The following is a 16,500-nucleotide window of genomic DNA, read 5'->3' as shown; positions in this document are numbered from 1 at the left end:
GACAGTGTATCCTTAAGGCTGGATTAAACAGGGCAAAGGGGGGCCAAATCCAGGACTCCAGGGCCCCCCAAACCTCCGTGTTCTTCAAATGGGTGTGCTGATCTAACAGAAAAAATGTGTTTGGGGCCAGGAAGCACAATCTCATTTGACAGAATAAGGCCTTAAATGGTTTATTAGGCCTGCTTATAGGCCCTGTTTTGATCTATTTAGCCTATTTCAGTTTTCTGTTTATTTTCTTAAATCCATTTGTTTAATCAAATTAATATCTTGCACAGGGGTTTTTCCAAATAGTAAAGTTTTGCCCCAAAGCACTCTTGCAGGTTAATCTGAACATGAGTTTTATCTGTGCAGGGCCTTCCTCAATGAACTCTGCTCTGTATCATAATATTAAAATCTATTAAAGTGTTTAGACCGGCGTTTATATTGTAATATCCACATTTGACTCTTATTTGTAAACTCTTAGAGAAAACTCTGTTTAATAATGTTTTATAGGACTATTTTGACAAAAGAAAAGAGTGGAAGCACCTTACCACTTTCATTAGTTGTTTTGTGCGCCACTCAGTGGACACGAGGGGTAACTGCAGTCCTCTCTGCCCCGCGCAGACTCCGTAACAACTTTCTGTTTTCAAATAGTAGTTGCCATGAGGTACACTATAGTTTAAGTTCGATACAGGAAGTTGCCTCTGAAACAGTTCAGAGTGTGTCTATTTTTTTTTTATTAAGGCTGTAATGATTAAAAAAAAAAAAAAAAAAAAAAAAAAAAAAAGAATTCGCCAACCGGAAGTAAATACAAACATCCTCTGATTGTTTCCTGTGACGTAACGCTAGCTCCCGATGCTACACGCGGGAAACAGGCGAAGCTGACCATCACAGTGATAGTAAGACGTGAAGTTTTCAAATGCTATTTTCTCACTTCTTTAGAAACACATTTCGGCTATGTGTAAGTACCGAGTGGGTATAGATAGCACGGGGGCTTTATTTGGAGCTATTTTATTTGCTAAATTAACTCTAGACATCACTTCGTTTCTTAACACCGGCCTAGCTCCAGTGGGTGCGCTCGATTTAATGTACGCTGTGTTTCTACGGGACGGCGCTCTGGGGCATGTTGGCTTTTCCTTTTAAAATTGAGGGCCCGGTGTGACACGGTTCGGGTAAAAGAAGCACACCCTGCACAGTTCACGTTAGCCTAGCTATTGTTGGTGGCGCAGCGTGGACGTTACTGATGGTTTGTGTTGAGAAACAGTCAAACCTAAGTGCCACTAACAGGTTTATTGCAGAGTTAAAAGTTAACAGAAAAGATGTGTAATGATGCTCGTAGTACAGCATGGCAGTTGTCTCGCCTCTCTTGATTTCCACATTGTGACTTGTTTGCTCTGTCGCTTGCGTGTCTGAGCTTCACGACTATCAACATCAGACTGTGATGTGACCAAGAGCTCCAACTTTTAGGGATCGTTTTAAGGATACATCCAAACTTCAAACTGAATATAGAAGTTAAAGACCCATAATCCATTTAAAACACGATATAAATCCTGTGGATGTGTTGTCTGTGTCCAGGGGTTACGTCCTGATTTATAAGAAGAGGTCTCGTAAAACCTGTTATGGTCTGAGCATGTGGATTATCCTGAGTAACAAAGACGCTGTTTCTGTCTGCAGATGTTGCAGCTGAAAGTCATTTTAATTCAATGCAAGCAGTTGTGCCACTTGTATTGTTATGTTATAATATAATTGCCTGTAAGCAGAAAAACTGAAAACTCTTATTCATATGCTATAAATAAATTGCATGGGTCTTGAAAGGAAAAAGTAATTGGTCTTCAGCTGAGAATAAAAATGTATTCACAGGTTCTGCTTCGTTCCCAGGGATTTTACCATAGAAGCTGAATCTAAGTAGCTCAGCTGATCACTGTGGAAAGAAATGATTCAGATCCAAATGATGTGAATTGCTGGAATTATTTAACACCTGTATCTAATGCATTTTTTTCTGTCTGTCTGTAGAGCATCAGTCATCGCCTGTAGCAGAAATGGGAGACACACTGGAGTTCAACGAGATCTACCAGGAGGTCAAAGGCTCCTGGGTCAGTATCCTCGTCAAACATCTCAGCTCTCTGAATTCGGGATGCACCTTATTGAATTTTTTTATTTGAACATTTGTTGATTGCAATGCTGCTGCTGCATGCAGATTCTCTTGTTTGCAGAGAACATTGAGTCTCTACTTTTGAAGAATTAACAAATTATTCATATTATTATCTTGATAGCCCACAGGCAGATGCAGACATAAAATACAGTGTTTTTCAAAGTGTACACATTCACTGGGCAAAATAAGAAAACTCCCTCAAGATCATGTTAAACACAATATATTTATTTTTATGTAAAATTTTCTTTTGATCAAATCTGTAGGTTTCATTTTACTAGTGTGTCTTGGATGATACTCTCCCTGAGACAACAATAACAACCGGGGCTAATTTGATCTATTTCACAAGTTGCAAAACAAATAAATATAACGTTAAAATAAAACTCTGTCCACAAGGATCATGTGAACATAAGTACAATGTACAACTTTACAGCAATTAAAGCTAACTGAAAGAACATCGAATATTTACGGAATACTTAAAGTGTGATTTAATATGCCTGTCATCAGCAGAAATATTAATTTTGGGCAGATGCCAATATTTGACTTTAAGACCTTTATCATGCACTACTATTCTGAACAGATGAGTACAGAGGTAGCACACTGGAAACCAATACACAGGCTGATCTACACACACGCAGAATATTTTTCATTATGTAATGTTCCAGAGCTGATGTTGCTGTCATGCTTGTTCAAAGAGTGTGTTTCTTAATATATCTGTAAGCCAAAGTAAGAAATTTGTACTTTTTTAATGCTAAATGTTAATGTTTCTTGCATTTAAAATAAAAAATGTCTTTAAAATGTCACTATCTTCTTGCTAACTTGTTATTGTTACGCTCATTGTCCCGATGAACTGAAACTGCAACTGGTATTTAAATTATTGCTATTTTCTCAAGCAGTGTTTTGTTTCATAAAATGTCAGAAACAAGTTAAATATCATGTCACATGTTTTGCTTAATCAACATTCAAAATGACAAAATAAGTTTATTTTCATAAACAACAAAGAAAACCAGAAAATATTCACATTTAAGGAGTTGGCAACACTGAATTTTTGGCCTTTTTCTTAAAAAAAAATCTTTAAGGGTTCGATTAATTTTTGTAAGGTGACTAATCGATTGGTCGACATCATTTTTCAGTTTTACCGTTATCAAACTCTTTCTTGAAGCTTCGAGTCCCAGTATTTTTACACAACTCTTTGTTTTGTCATTGCAGAATGATGGGCGGCTGCGTTTTAGCAAGCAAAATGTGGTTTACAAGAGCAGCAAGACGGGGAAGGTGGACAGCATCCCGGCTGGCGAGCTCAACCTGGCCCAGTGGAGACGAGTGTGTTTAGGTCATGGCATCAAACTCGGCACCGGCACAGGACACGTCTACAAATATGATGGCTTCAGGGACTCGGTGAGTTCTGGACACATGTGACACGCCTGCAGGCTGCGGTGTACATTGTGTTTATTTGTGTGCGCGGTTAAGCAGTGGTTCTACAGTGACTGAGGTTCAGACAGCTCATCGGGCAGTAAAGGCTCTGTGTGATGCTGTCCTGATTTTTCCGGACTCTAAATCTTTTCTGTTTCTGGGAAATAATTGTTACCTTACTCGGAGGAGAACAAGGCAACAGTGGAATATTTCAGTCCGACACACACTGCTGGTTTGTTCAGTCGTGTGTTTATGACAAGCAATGCAACACAAGCCAGGGCACCACCGATAAACAACCAGCATTCGCTGTCAGACGTCTCCACAGAAAAACACTACCATCTTGCTAAAATGCCACCACTTGAATGGGCGTGGGTTCCTGTCAGAAGTATGTGAATGAGCCGGCTCTTCTCCCCAAAGCTCCTAATGGGATTAATGAGGGAAACCAGCGCTAGCATGTGTGTTCCATAAACAGTGTAATCATCGGCCCATGTGAGTCAGTGTTTATATCAACCCACTGAAACAATTTGGCTCAGAAAACAGACAAGAAAAATATTGTGGTCTTGTTTGTTTTTTATCACCCGGTTTTTTTCCCCCCCCTGCTCCTCTGTGTGTATGGGGAATGTCAACACGCAAGTACAGCGCCGGGACGGAGGACTGGGTATAACATGGAGTCTGTGCCTGTCTCCTGGGGTTAATCAGCGTATTTTTGGGGGAGATGGCTCCTCTCATCCTGGAGCACAGGCCGTGATGTCATTGTTTATTATCCCACAGTTAGCGTCGGTAATTGAGAATTGGCTGGAGGTTTGGCTGCTGGCGGGCAGAGCAGACACTTTGATTCATCTGTCCCCCTGAAGTGTCCTTGAGCAAAACAGTGAGCCTCTGCCAGAGAGGCTGTTATATAACTGAGCTGTAATTGTCATCTGGAGGAACCGGAGGTGTCGAGGCATGAACGTCACCACTTTACTTGTCACTTACATGTTCACACAGCAATTAGCTAAAAAGATGAGCGCTTGGGAGCGGTACCAAACTTCGATACTTTTATGGCACCAACACAACCTGCTTCAATACTATTGAGTATCGAAAAATGCCTTGTCGTTTGGTACCAAATTTTAAAAGGGAGGCTACATCCACACCGACACGTTTTCAATTTAAAACACATAACTTTTGTTAAATTTATGCGTTTACAATGCATAAAGTCTACGTGGGCGAGCTGACAATGTAGATAAAATCACGTTTCAACTTTTGATAAGTAAATCTTGCATTAGTACACCTTATTTCACTGCTTTCAAACAAAATTTTTGGCCGCACACTTGTCTGAGTTACATACACTGCAGTAACTGGAGGCGTCTCTGTGTGCACATCTACCGATAGTCTCCACGTGTTGTGTTCAGGGTAGATCTTTAAATTGTACCTACAAAAAAACACCTGTGTCACACTCTCCCCCTCTTAACTGCATCAAAACTACAGATTTGTACTGTAATGTATGATGTCATTTATTTTTTTTATTTTTTTTTGTTGAAATCAATTTTCTAAAATGGGTATCGAAAAAAAGATATCACCACCGGTATCAAATATTTTGAAAGATACCCAGCCCCAATCATTGCGGATATTGCGAATGTGCCATTCAGCACATAACACAGTCTGACATTAAATGGGAAGTTGAAACAATTAGTCAGGTGACATAAAATTGCCCAAAGAAAACATATCAAAACATTTGATCCACTTCTGGGATTTTATTGTCCAAATATTGATTTAATAAAAAATTATAAAAAAAATTGTCATATTAAGTAATAAAAAAGTTATTGTTCATTACAGTCCTAATTGAATGCTCACTCAAACTAGTTCTTCTCCTGTTCTTCTAAAATAAATAAAACACCAACAACACTCTTATTTGAGTGGTTGTGTCTCAAACCTAAATTTCTTTGGCAACAAACAAAGTGTTTCAAAGTGTTCAGTACCTAAAGTCAGCTTTGGATGTCACGTTCACAATCTTCTTGACAGTTTGGTCCAATTCAAAGTGGGAATTAGTCATTTAGCATTTTATTTTGGCTCCTGTACAACTCAGACTATATTTCTTGTTAAATGAAGAAAATAGGTTTAATCAAAAGAAACATTATTATTGTTCAGTGTAAGACAAACAAATTGTTTTGTAGATTTAGTACCGAAACTCGTGTATCATGTTGACACCAGTATAGAAACATTTCAGCTTTATTTGACAAACTAATGTGTCTTTTAACGAAGTGTGTGAAGGTTTTTGGGGGAGTGGGGTTGAAAAATGTACTAATAAAAGACAGACGGGGTGGTCATGTTGGGTAAATGTGTGTGTGTGTCTGTGTTTATTATGATTAAATGAGCTGAATAACAACAAATCTGCCAAAACTGTAACGAGGAGTTGCACAAACTCAGATTTTATGCTTTTATACATCTGCTCACACATGCAGTCCTATCTGATCCTGGTCAATAAACATGCTGATGAACTTTAACACACACACACACACACACACACACACACACACACACACACACACACACACACACACACACACACACACACACACACACACACACACACACACACACACACACACACACACACACACTCTGTCTCTGGGCTCTAATTGGCTGTAATAACCTTATAGACAGGCAGATATCCAGGTGCGTAAATTTGGTTTCCCACAGAGTCTGATTCTACCCTGCACACACCACAATCACTACCACATGTGTTTGTACTACCGTGTGTGTGTGTGTGTGTGTGTGTGTGTGTGTGTGTGTGTGTGTGTGTGTGTGTGTGTGTGTGTGTGTGTGTGTGTGTGTGTGTGTGAGAGCACGTGTGCGTGCGAGTCCTCTCCAGTTGTAAGCGGGCCTGCAGGATAAATAAACAGGCTGATTGTCAGTGGTGCTGTGGAGGGGAGGAGGACAGAGGGCGGATGGATTACATTCACCTCCTGTGTTCCCAAGAGGTCCGGGCGTCGGGCATAGTTAAAGTTGCGTTGTGATTAATTATCCCGCCTTCTTTTTAGGTGTTTTTTTTTTTCAAGCTGTGTCCCATGCAGAGCCGGTGCTTTTACTGCCTCACTAACATTGAACCTTTCTCTCCTTGTTGTTTTCATCGCTTCTTCCTGTCAACTTCTTTTTCTGCCTCGCCTTCGGTCTCCTCACCTCTCTTGTCCACTGTTACTCTCCCCCAACAGGATTTTGAGAAGATCTCTGACTTCTTCAAGGCTAACTACAAGGTGGAGCTCACAGAGAAGGACACATGTGTGAAGGGGTGGAACTGGGGAACAGCCAAGTTCTCAGGTAAACATACACCAAAATCTCCTCAACAGTTGGCCACTGCAAGATTAATACAGGATCACTATAGTAATGTGTATCATGTACTGAAAATGACAAGTAAGGTGCTACTAATTATTAATCGGGTATGCTTATCAACCCAAATGATACAGAACATATCTGCAGGATGTTTTCTCAGGTGATGAGGACCCAGATGTGATGTGATGTCTCGAGAGAGGATACAAAGGATTTGTATGAAGTGGCTGTGATCGTGAAGAGACATATGCTAATATTCGCTACCAGGCCATCTTACCCAAACTCTACTGTTTTATTTATTTATTTATTTTTTCCAGGACTCTTTTGTCTTTCTAACCTCAGCCTTTTCCAACACAAATTGGGCCTCTTTGCTGTGACAAACATCCACATGCTCAGAATCAAGAATAGTGTCACTTCCCTACTCTCCATTATTCTTGTGTGTGTGCGCGTGTTGTCACGGCAGTTTCATATGGCATCACTATTGTAACAACAGTGGAGTACTGTGGACACCGAAAAATGAAAATTATAAAAACGACCTGGTTCTAAAACCTATTAAAACCGAGCCGATACCAGCAGTGAAAAAGGGGCAATAGTCCCGACTCATGGCCTCGTTATTTAATGATAGCACAATGATCTGACGCTGTGCTCCCACTGACTGTTTTCTCCCCCTCCTCCCATCACAGGGCCGTTGTTATCGTTCGACGTCAACGACAGCACGGCGTTTGAGATCCCGCTGTCCAACGTGTCCCAGTGTGCCACGGGGAAGAACGAAGTCACTCTGGAGTTTCACCAGAATGACGACACAGAGGTCTCCCTCATGGAGGTCCGATTCTACGTCCCACCCAGCCAGGCTGATGAAAGACAAGACCCTGTGGAGGTGAGAAAGGATGATTGTTTTTTTGTTGTTGTTGTTGTTGTTGTTGTTGTTGTTTTTTTTTGTTTTTTTTAATGTTGGTGCCAGTTCTAAAAGTTTGTTTTCCTTCAGGCGTTTGCCCAGAACGTGTTGTCTAAGGCTGACGTGATCCAGGCCACAGGAGACGCTGTGTGTATCTTCAAAGAGCTGCAGTGTCTCACTCCCAGAGGAAGGTATACGATCAAGATTTACACACAAAATACACTCACTTACACATTTTCTTATTTATTTTATTCCATCAATTTATTTTACCACATCCTTGGGTTGGATTAATTTGTCTAAAGCATTTTTCTTCTTTCAGATATGACATCCGTATCTACCCCACGTTCCTTCACTTGCACGGTAAAACCTTTGATTACAAGATTCCCTACACCACCGTCCTCCGTCTCTTCCTGCTGCCACACAAGGACCAGAGGCAGATGTTCTTTGTGGTAAGTGGACGTTTGGGCCTTTTTTGTCGGACATTTATTTTCTTGACGTTGTTCATGTGAAATTTTCTTTCCCAAATTAGCATTTTCCCCTGGCAGCTTCTTTCACTCCTTCTCACCATGTTTCTCTCTGTTTGTGGTTTTTGTTTCCATAGATCAGTCTGGATCCTCCCATCAAGCAGGGTCAGACACGTTATCACTTTCTTATTCTGCTCTTCTCCAAGGAAGAGGATCTCAGCCTCACCCTCAACATGAGCGAGTGAGTATGTGACAGTGAAGCTCATTGTATTGGCTGCATGTAAGATATTCTACTGGCAAATCAAGGCTCCTCTTATGGTAACAAAATGATAACACAGTCTCTGGGTAATCGATACTCACTTTTTGATGTTGTAAAGCATTCATCCACTAGGGGGAGCAAAAGGTCTGGATGTTCTTTGCATTGTTGCTCACAAATCTCCCAAAAGCCTGAAGGACACCCGTTTCATGTTTTTTCCTGTGTGTAACAGGGAGGATGTGGAGCGTCGTTTTGAGGGCAAACTCAGTAAGAACATGTCAGGGTCTCTCTATGAGATGGTCAGCAGGGTGATGAAGGCCCTCGTCAACCGCAAGATCACTGTACCTGGAAACTTCCAAGGGTAGGCATTAAATACACACTTTTTTCACACTTAAAAACATCCCTCACCCCACAAAAAAAAACATTAAAAAACTTGCATCTCTTCCTCCTCAGCCACTCCGGGGCCCAGTGCATCACCTGCTCCTACAAGGCATCGTCAGGACTCCTCTATCCTCTGGAGAGGGGCTTCATCTACGTCCACAAGCCCCCTGTTCACCTGCGCTTTGAGGAGATCTCCTGCGTCAACTTTGCCAGAGGCACCACCACGACGCGCTCCTTTGACTTTGAGATTGAGACCAAGCAGGGAAACCAGTATACGTTCAGCAGCATTGAGAGGTGAGAAGGCTGCACAGGAGCAGATCTGTCATGAAAACACACCTTTTCACGCACACAAGTATCCCGTTAAGCGTCTCATCCTGTTTTTGATCACATTCGGGATGTGATGTTTACATAGCTCATACCAGGTTATTCATATTTATGTGTATATTGAAGATAATCCAGGTGTGATCGAAGAAGATACCACATCATGTGATAGGAAACAAACAATAATATATATATATATATATTTTTTTTTTTTTTAAAGTTATGAAACATTTTAGCATCCCGTTTTGGATGTTAAACATGTCAGTATTTCCATCAACTATAATTAGGGCTTCGCAAAGAATTGTAATAAAATCGCGATCTCGATTCACGCCTCTATACAGTATCATTTGTAAATGCCAATGATTCTTTCGCATTTTTATTCGGGACATCAGCTGCATCCAAACAAGCGTTACTCTCTCAATAATAACGCTGGGTTACAGGGCGTGATGAAGAGCAGCAGAAAACCGCAGTAAAAAAAAAAAAACAACAATAAAAAAAACAGGCAGAGTGAGTGAGAAAAAGAAAGAAAATGAAAAGGCACAGAAAAATACTTGTTGTATTTAATAAATAGACATGAGACTGAACTTGATTGTTTTATGTTCAGTGACAGATTCATGAAGCTGCTGCATTTAGGCTGGTTTCGAAAGTTGATGTCCTGCATTAGGCACCCTTAAATTCTTTTGACTTTCCTTTTGTATCAGGTAAATTAGTTCATTTAACATTTATTTTGGGAAAGAAAAAAAAATTCCGAGACAATTGTGATGTCAATTCTAAGCAAAGAAATTGTGATTCTCATTTTGTCCTGAAAAGGTAATTATACTTAGTTTAACATGCTGTCAGTGGATGAGGTCAAATTACTTGTTGTAATGTAGAGTCCTAATCTTATTGCCGAGCCCTGAACCCGTACAATGAATTCCATCCCAAAATACAAAAAGCCTGTTTGTTTGTTTTTTCCCCTCTCTTTTCCTTTCAGAGAAGAGTACGGCAAACTGTTTGACTTTGTTAACGCCAAGAAGCTCAACATCAAGAACAGAGGGTTCAAAGAGGTAACGCATCAGTCACTCAAGCACCTCTCAGTTTGTTAAAAAAAAAAAAAAAAAAGATATTAAACATGTTTTGTGAGACTTCCATCCCAGATATTGATGCTTGTTGCCCTTCTCCTGTGTGTCTGTCCTTGTACCCCTGTAGAAAAAGGTGGGTATGGTCACGGGCGTCATGTGTGGATTAGGCATTTGATTTTATCAGTGTGGAGTGATTTCTGCTCGCATGGCGTGCCACTGGTGTGTGTGTGTGTGTGTGTGTGTGTGCGCGCGCGCGCGTGTGTGTGTGTTGTGAGGATTGTGTCCAATAACGTTGATTTGGTTTGATACTGTCAATTGAACCTGATAAATCTGCTGTGATTTATGACTAATCATGCGTCGTGGGGGTGAGAGAGTGTGTGACTGATAACTTCGATGAGTGTGTTTTTGTTTTGCATTATGCTGACTAATGTGTGGCCGGGGGGGCTTTTGGTGTGCTGTAACACTCGACACAGTTGTCATCATGACCGCTGCCGAACATAGGCAGCGCTGATTGCATAATGCTCTGTTGACATATACAAGCTCCTGGTGTGTCGGACAAAAACCCACTCCTTTTTGCTGGTAATGAGGCCGTCTGCTGCCATGGCGACGGGGTCAGCGGAGTAGGTCAACGTAAATGAATTGACCTGCTCTCCATTTCCTGTTTTAATAGCAGCGTCTCTCGACTGTCATTTGTCTGTTTCCTGTCAGACATTGATACTGATGCATTGAGATGGGAAAGACCATGTGGGGAGGAGAAGGGAATAGTTTCACTTTGGTGGTCACGATGACATCACAACACAATCCAGCCTTTTTAGTGCTTTACCTGTTACTTTGCTGAAGAGGAAGTTGTTTTGCTGAATTGCTGTATGTCCTTATTAAACTTCAAATTCAGGCCAAAATGTCACAAATTCACTTAACCACACCACATGGGCTGGTAATTGATTTGATTTAGCACTAAAACAATTAGTCAATTATTTGATTAGTCGAGTGGTTTCCAATGTTTTTTCTCTCGGTGACCACCAGTGTCTACTTGTGATCCGCTTCCATCCCATACCATTCAGACAAAGACGGATTAAAGGCCTGAAACACCAAAAATGATCCTGTAATTCACAACAAAAAAGCAGAAATTAGAGAAAAGAGAAAAAAAAACAAATGATATACTTAAAAGAAAACGGAATAGAATCCTGTTACTCTGTTTTATGAGGTCACTGCCCCCTAAGAGACTCCTCTTTGCTGTATTGGTTTGTGGAGGGTTTCTTTGACCTTGCAGTGTACTTTCAGGGCATGAAGGGTAAAATTGACGAGTACAGCGACTCCGATGAGGACCAGCATGATGCCTACCTGGAGAGGATGAAGGCTGAGGGCAAGATCAGGGAGGAGGGCAACGACAGCGACGAATCCGATGGCGAAAGTGGTGAGTAACAGCCTCAGTATGACGGAGGTAGAGAGAGTATGTTGAGAAGATCGATAGGGTTGACCGTGAAATTCTTTGTCGTCTCTCTTTAGATGAGTCGTTCAACCCTGGAGAGGAAGATGATGACATTGCAGAAGAGTAAGTGGCTTTCTCCTACAATTTCATTAACCTGTTCACCAGTTGTAAAACTTCAGACAAAAGCACTAACTTGCATCTCCCCCAGCTTTTTTTTATTTTTTATTATTATTATTATTATTTCTCTCTGGCTTGTCTCAGCCAGCTGACTTAACTTCTCTGCCACCCTCTAATCAAACAGGTACGACAGCAATGCCTCAGCAAGCGACAGCAGTGATGAAGGGGACGACAGTGAAGATGAGAGTGCCAAGAAGAAAAAGGCCAAAAAAGCCAAAGTGGTGAAAGAAAAGAGAGAAAGGAAGCCACGCAAAGAGGTCAGAGAGCTGCTGGGCGAAAGATCAAATTGGAGAGAAATATTAGGGTTGAAATATGACAAGATTCAGACATTAAGTTAAATTCACAGACATGTGTAGACCGCGCTGTGCTGTAAAAACGGTATATATTGCTTTCTCTCCGAGTAGAAGAAGCAGAAGGATACCGGCGGTCCCAAGAGGCCGATGAGTGCCTACATGCTGTGGCTCAACTCCAGCCGAGAGCGAATCAAGTCGGAGAACCCGGGCATCTCCATCACAGAGATCTCCAAGAAGGCCGGAGAGATGTGGAGACAACTGGGCAAAGACGATAAGGAGGTGAGGAGGAAGATGAAGATGAAGAGGGAGGATTTGATTTAGTTTTACTCTCGGTGGCTATCATCGCTCTGTGTATAATGACAGTGACAGCGGTCGCTTCCAGTGGGGAATCGACACAGAATTATCACATAAATCCAGTTTACATTTTAAGACTGTTATCTGATATTGTTGCAAACTCCGAGTGTCTCGTAATAGGTTACGTTTTAAACTTTGGAGAGGAAATTCATACATAAAGCAGATGGCCTTTAAAAGATGTCTAGTTAGTTAAAAATGAATGTAACTATTATTGATCTTGATACAATTCATTTTAGAAAGCTGCAAAAGAATCATATAAAAGTTTTAAAAGTGGGTCTTTAACCAGAACAGGAGAGTTTCAAGACAAACCAGTGATGTGTCCGGTCCTTATCCATGTACTCCATGATGTTGTATTGATTCAAACTCTCCTGTTTCTCTGTTTCTCTCAGGAGTGGGAAACAAAGGCAGGCGAGGCAAAGAGGCAATATGACAAAGCAAAGAAAGAGTACAAAGAGAGCGGTGGAGGATCAACTTCCAGTTCCAAGAAGTAAATCTTGCAACACAGGAACTCATGTTTTTTTGTTTTTTTTTCCTTGATACAGCCAGTCTCAGACATGTCTAACCTTTTTTTTTTCCTCCCCACCCTTTACCCTTTAGGGAGAGTAAGAAATCTGGAGGCAAAAAGGACGAGAAGAAGAGGAAGTCTGTCGGGGGAGACAAGGACAAGGACAAGGACAAGGACAAGGACAAGGACAAGGATAAGGATAAGGACAAGGAGCGAGGCGGCGGCGGCGGCAACGACAGCTTCAAGAGCCGGGAGTTCATCGAGACCAGCGAGAGTTCGTCAGACTCTGATCACAAGAGCAAGTCTAAGCGGAAGAAGAAGGTAAAGCCAGTAACGATAAATGTCCTCATCAGACAGGCTGCAGCAGGAGCCAGTATCATAACCTTCCTGTCTGCGTGTTTCTCTTTGTTCGCCACGACATTCAGACATCACACACTGCAATCAGAGCGGAGAGTGTTTTGAGCGACGTAGGGGAAAATCAAACTTGGATCACAAAACACATTTTTTATTGGTTAGCAGGTTTAAAACCTGGTTTTAACTTGTACTGCGACATCGAGTATTCTGCAATAAAGCCCAACAATGATGACATTTGAAATGATCCAACCTGTCCCCACCGTGATCTGCATTATACATGCAATTTGCTATTTTATGAATATTTCAAAAATATCTCTTGAAACTCGGCGGCTCCTTCTTGAATAGGCAAAAACATTGTAATCCGTCTCCGCCCTACAGTGAGTGGACCTTTTGTTTTTCAACTCTTAGCTCAGCCAACTTTCTACTAACTCATCAAAAGCTCTTTTGCATTCTTGTGCCTGTAACATGACCTCGATAACTGCACATTTGATTTGAATTGATTTCCCTTTGTTGTCAGAATATTTAGCCAAGATGCGGTCACTTGGTGAAATTACACATTTAAACAATAACTATATCCAAACATCGATTTGTACTAATTGTTCCGCGATAAATAAATCAGAGTTGTTGTAATATTCCCGTTCTCATTATTAACAAATAAACTGAAAAATACTGAAGTAATTGTGTACAAATTAGGCTCTTACAGGCCATAAAGCGGTTGTTTGTTTATTTCTATTAACTTGGCAGTTTGACCAAACAGCTAATGTATAATATAGATGTTTGTTGCAGTTCGAAGTGAATTGTCAATATTTAGTTTTAATGAAGGGAAACGACAGTCGGACTTCTTGTAGCTACAAAACTGAAAGTTTTGCACTTTGAAGAACAATTCAATTGCTGCTCTCGTCAAGTGTGTTTCACGCTTGCGTGAATCCGGACGTCCAAATTACCTTACGATAAGAAGAGAAGAGACTTTTAAAATAATAGCTGCAGTGAAGCTGATGGAGAATCTACGGTGGCCACGAAAAATGCAAAAGTTCCTCTATAGAGTCGGTGTTTGGTTTGTCCCTTCTGGGCTTCTGTAGAAATCTGTCCCAATCTGTGGAAGGGGAACCTCATCTAAATATAGTTATTAGGGCTCGTTCTATTGTAATGTAAAATCGAAAAACAGTTCATTTTAGGTGGTTACACACAAATTAAAACATAATCATGAATATTATATTCCATTTCTACCGGTAGGTCCTCTTAAATCCTGCAGACTGAACACCAGCTTGTTAACCCCTGACTTAAACTCAAAATGCTGATCATAAGCCTCAATTTACTCCAGTGTTACTGAAACTGATACCATAAGCTCATCTTTATATTATTATCATATTTTTATAATCCCTAAAATTACAGAAAGTTGTCTTGTTTTCAACAGTCGCATCTCATTTTTGATACTTTCTTTTCAAGCAGAAATCAGACGAAGAGGAGGAAGAGGCCGTGTCCACACCTGCCAGCTCGGAGGAAGATTCTGACTAAACACACACTTTTACAGATCGTACACTCAAACCAAGGACTAAGCATTTATACTCTCTGTGTTGATATCACACCGACAGACAAACCAACAGACTTGAGTTGTAATTTTCCTTTCTACATGTTTAGTTTGAAGAGTACAAAGTTACATCTTGTGAATGACTCTGGAAACTCGCGATGTTTGAGCTCAGAGCAAAAGTGGTACACTGGTGTACCATTCGAGTTCCCCAAGGGTTTCCAGCTAAACCTGGGATATGGTTGTTTTAGTTCAATTAGCTCTGAGGTTTGTAGGAGTCAATAGTTGATTATTGTGGATGATGCAGAGAGCAGCAGATGTGAAGCCATGTTGTTCCTCCCATGTAGAGCATTTTAAAAACAGCAGTTCGGTGGGATTTATTTGTGTTTTGCAATATCATGTTTTCAGGCTGAAATAAATAAATGCATCATTTTCAATAAATCCTCACTTTGTTTTTGTTTTTCCTGTTTGTACACAGCCACTTGCATCATACCTCCTGAGTGATTTAAAAAAAACATTAATGGCGGAGGTGGCTCCTGTCTGTGTGCAGATGTGTGTCGTTGGGGAGAGACACCGTGGCACCATGTAGAATTGATCGCTGCCATCTGTGTGTGTGAATGAAAAGCAGATTGTCAAGCATTTTTGCAAAATAAATGCAGTGCAATTATTATTCCCCGTCTGTGCTTTAGATGCTAATGTACTTTTGTTTGCGGTCAACCTCAACCTGCTGTTTGTAAAAAGGATCCTTGACTGGCTGTCTTCCCAGCAGAAGATCAAGCCCGCTGCCGAGCAGTAGTTTATTTAAACCTGTATTTACAGTTATAGGCTACTGTGTTGTGTCTATAGTGGGTAAATGTGTGTGTTGTTATTGAGGGGTGATCAGCTCTTCTGTGTTTGTTTTGTTTTTTTGTTTTTGTTTTTTTAGAAAAACAACTTTCCCACTTTGAGTTCACTGAAAACCCAAAAGTCCCACTTTCCCACCAGCACTGGGAGGCAAAGGTTAAGGTATGTGTGAAAGGGAGGCAAAATCTGCAAAGTAGACACTGCAAAGGTAAAAAAAACAAGGCGCCACATAAGTGCAAACCATTTACTATTTACCATTCAAAACTTCACTTGCAAATGTTATAGATGTGTCCACAGGCAGTTCACGTATTTAACAATCTGTAAATGGATGATAAGGAATGTGACATATTTTTACATTTTAGTACACGTGTTCAAAGTGCCTACTGTTCCTACGTGGATCTGAACACACGCGAGTACCCAAAATTATGCACATATAGTTATACACATTAAGTATTTTTTTTTAATTTGTCGATCATTTTATTTTGTTGTTGTTGTTGCGGATAAAAGAAAATGGTCCCAGATCCGCTGGAAGAAATTGAGGGTTTCATATACTAAACCGTACTGTCATTTTCATCATGAGAGGTAGGAATGCCTCAGCAGTTTGTGAGTCTCCTACATTATGTTAAAGAAAAACCAGCTGTTTGTGTAGTTTTACTCCCAAGATATCCCCTCTTATTTCCTATACACTGGCACGTTGTGCTCATTTAAACACGCCATGTGGTCTGCGACTGTGTGTGTGTGTGTGTGTGTGGTAAATGACGTCACAGCTAACAGTTAAGAGAGCCAGCGGTTTTAAAC

General features: G+C 40.8%; 1 protein-coding gene across 3 annotated transcripts; it reads left to right on the top strand.

The window, feature by feature from the left end:
• Positions 1-803: 803 nt before the first annotated feature.
• Positions 804-15,509, top strand: ssrp1a (structure specific recognition protein 1a). 3 transcript variants are annotated; one of them, XM_069694552.1, is made up of 18 exons: positions 804-878; positions 1,993-2,072; positions 3,338-3,523; positions 6,730-6,835; positions 7,528-7,721; positions 7,830-7,930; positions 8,059-8,188; positions 8,341-8,444; positions 8,692-8,820; positions 8,913-9,134; positions 10,135-10,207; positions 11,504-11,636; positions 11,729-11,774; positions 11,953-12,085; positions 12,233-12,400; positions 12,865-12,962; positions 13,073-13,301; positions 14,784-15,509. In XM_069694552.1, the coding sequence occupies exons 2-18, from the start codon at positions 2,019-2,021 to the stop codon at positions 14,847-14,849; spliced, it is 2,172 nt and encodes a 723-aa protein (XP_069550653.1). In that variant the 5' UTR covers positions 804-878; positions 1,993-2,018; the 3' UTR covers positions 14,850-15,509. The 3 variants fall into 3 exon arrangements, with proteins under 3 accessions (XP_069550653.1, XP_069550650.1, XP_069550651.1); XM_069694549.1 differs by having other exon boundaries at positions 14,781-15,509; XM_069694550.1 differs by lacking the exon at positions 804-878 and adding an exon at positions 1,224-1,266 and having other exon boundaries at positions 14,781-15,509.
• The last annotated feature ends 991 nt before the right edge of the window (positions 15,510-16,500 follow it).

The sequence above is a fragment of the Brachyistius frenatus genome, unplaced genomic scaffold (assembly GCF_029030835.1).
Source record: "Brachyistius frenatus isolate BFR_SWC_R1_liver_20210118 unplaced genomic scaffold, ASM2903083v1 Contig_17, whole genome shotgun sequence".
NCBI lineage: Eukaryota > Metazoa > Chordata > Actinopteri > Embiotocidae > Brachyistius > Brachyistius frenatus.
Note: the sequence above shows the minus strand (reverse complement) of the source record. Positions and strands in the feature narration are given on the sequence as shown.

Excerpts from the sequence above, each read along its gene's own strand:
- ssrp1a (XM_069694549.1), top strand. The coding sequence starts at position 2,019 with ATGGGAGACACACTGGAGTTCAACGAGATCTACCAGGAGGTCAAAGGC. Across the intron at positions 3,524-6,729 it reads ATGATGGCTTCAGGGACTCG|GATTTTGAGAAGATCTCTGA; the intron begins GTGAGTTCTGGA and ends CTCCCCCAACAG. Across the intron at positions 7,722-7,829 it reads AAAGACAAGACCCTGTGGAG|GCGTTTGCCCAGAACGTGTT; the intron begins GTGAGAAAGGAT and ends GTTTTCCTTCAG.